At 34.8% G+C, this 1035-nt stretch overlaps 1 protein-coding gene across 1 annotated transcript in view; it reads right to left on the reverse strand.

Annotated features, from left to right (window-relative positions):
• Window positions 1-647, reverse strand: part of Stap1 (signal transducing adaptor family member 1) — a 48181-nt gene extending 47534 nt beyond the window's left edge. Inside the window, exon 1 of the mRNA XM_004644086.2 lies at window positions 503-647. Within this exon, the coding sequence (XP_004644143.1) occupies window positions 503-622 (120 nt within the window). The 5' untranslated portion in view covers window positions 623-647. The remainder of the gene's footprint in view (window positions 1-502) is intronic.
• Window positions 648-1035: the final 388 nt, after the last annotated feature.

Raw genomic sequence — 1035 nt, forward strand, 5'->3', positions numbered from 1 at the left:
GTATAACTAAAGATAATGTTAAACAGTACCAAATTTATAATTTTCAGTTTTAATAGAAGTCTATAATTTTTATAATTTGATCATTGTAAACTTCAATGTAACTGAGGAATTGGTTTAATTTTAATCATATTTTATCTTAGTGATACATATCATCACCGAGTCATAGTTGTAAATTATGGAGAAAATGTAAGGGACATTTTATCTTCCAAGCCAAAATCTCCTATAATTAATTCTTCAGAAATTTAGCTAGCGGAGTTTTTCATCAGTGTCTTAATATAAGAAAGTTAAAGTATACACATAATACAAAAATATATGTATGTTTAACCCCATATTAAACTTAAACTAGGCAAAATTAGATTTTTAGATTTTTTTTCTGACCTCAAAGAAAGGGAAGGGACACAATTCAAACAGAACAAAGAGGCTTCATCGTATCACATCATAATAATAAGCTAAGTTTTATAAGACTGAGTTTCAGATGTAATGTTTTCATCTATAGACTTACGTGGTATTCCAATCGCTTGACTAATAAAAATCCTTCGAAGTACAGAGGTAGAGCAGTCATCTTTAATCTTTCTTGGAAGACCCTCCGGGGGGCTGGTTTCGGGGGCTTCTTGGCCATCATGCCCTCTCCGGGTGTGCGGTTTGGTTTCAACAGTATCCTGCCTCGAGCAGTGAAATCTCTCCTGCGAGCGGCAGAGGCAACTGTTCAAAGAGGAAGTTCCTAATTGCCGCGTAACCACTAACCCTACCAGCCAACAGGATGCACGCACAGTTTTTTTTTCCTCTACTTTTTGTGAACTAAGATAGAACAAGTATAGGCCAACATTTAGAAGATAATCTCTAAGTATACCACATGAACTTAGATGTCAAGTAGCAAAATAAACATAAGATTAACAACACCTGGGGATGAAAGAAACAGGTGTAAGGACTGTGGACTTTTTGGGAGACATCAAGGTCACATTTGGCTTTTCTATTCTTTTGTTTATTGTTGTCTGTATTTAGTTCTCAAGGATATGACTTAAGTTCTACTTCATT

This window comes from Octodon degus, unplaced genomic scaffold (genome assembly GCF_000260255.1).
Source record: "Octodon degus isolate 3935 unplaced genomic scaffold, OctDeg1.0 scaffold00191, whole genome shotgun sequence".
NCBI classification, from domain to species: domain Eukaryota; kingdom Metazoa; phylum Chordata; class Mammalia; order Rodentia; family Octodontidae; genus Octodon; species Octodon degus.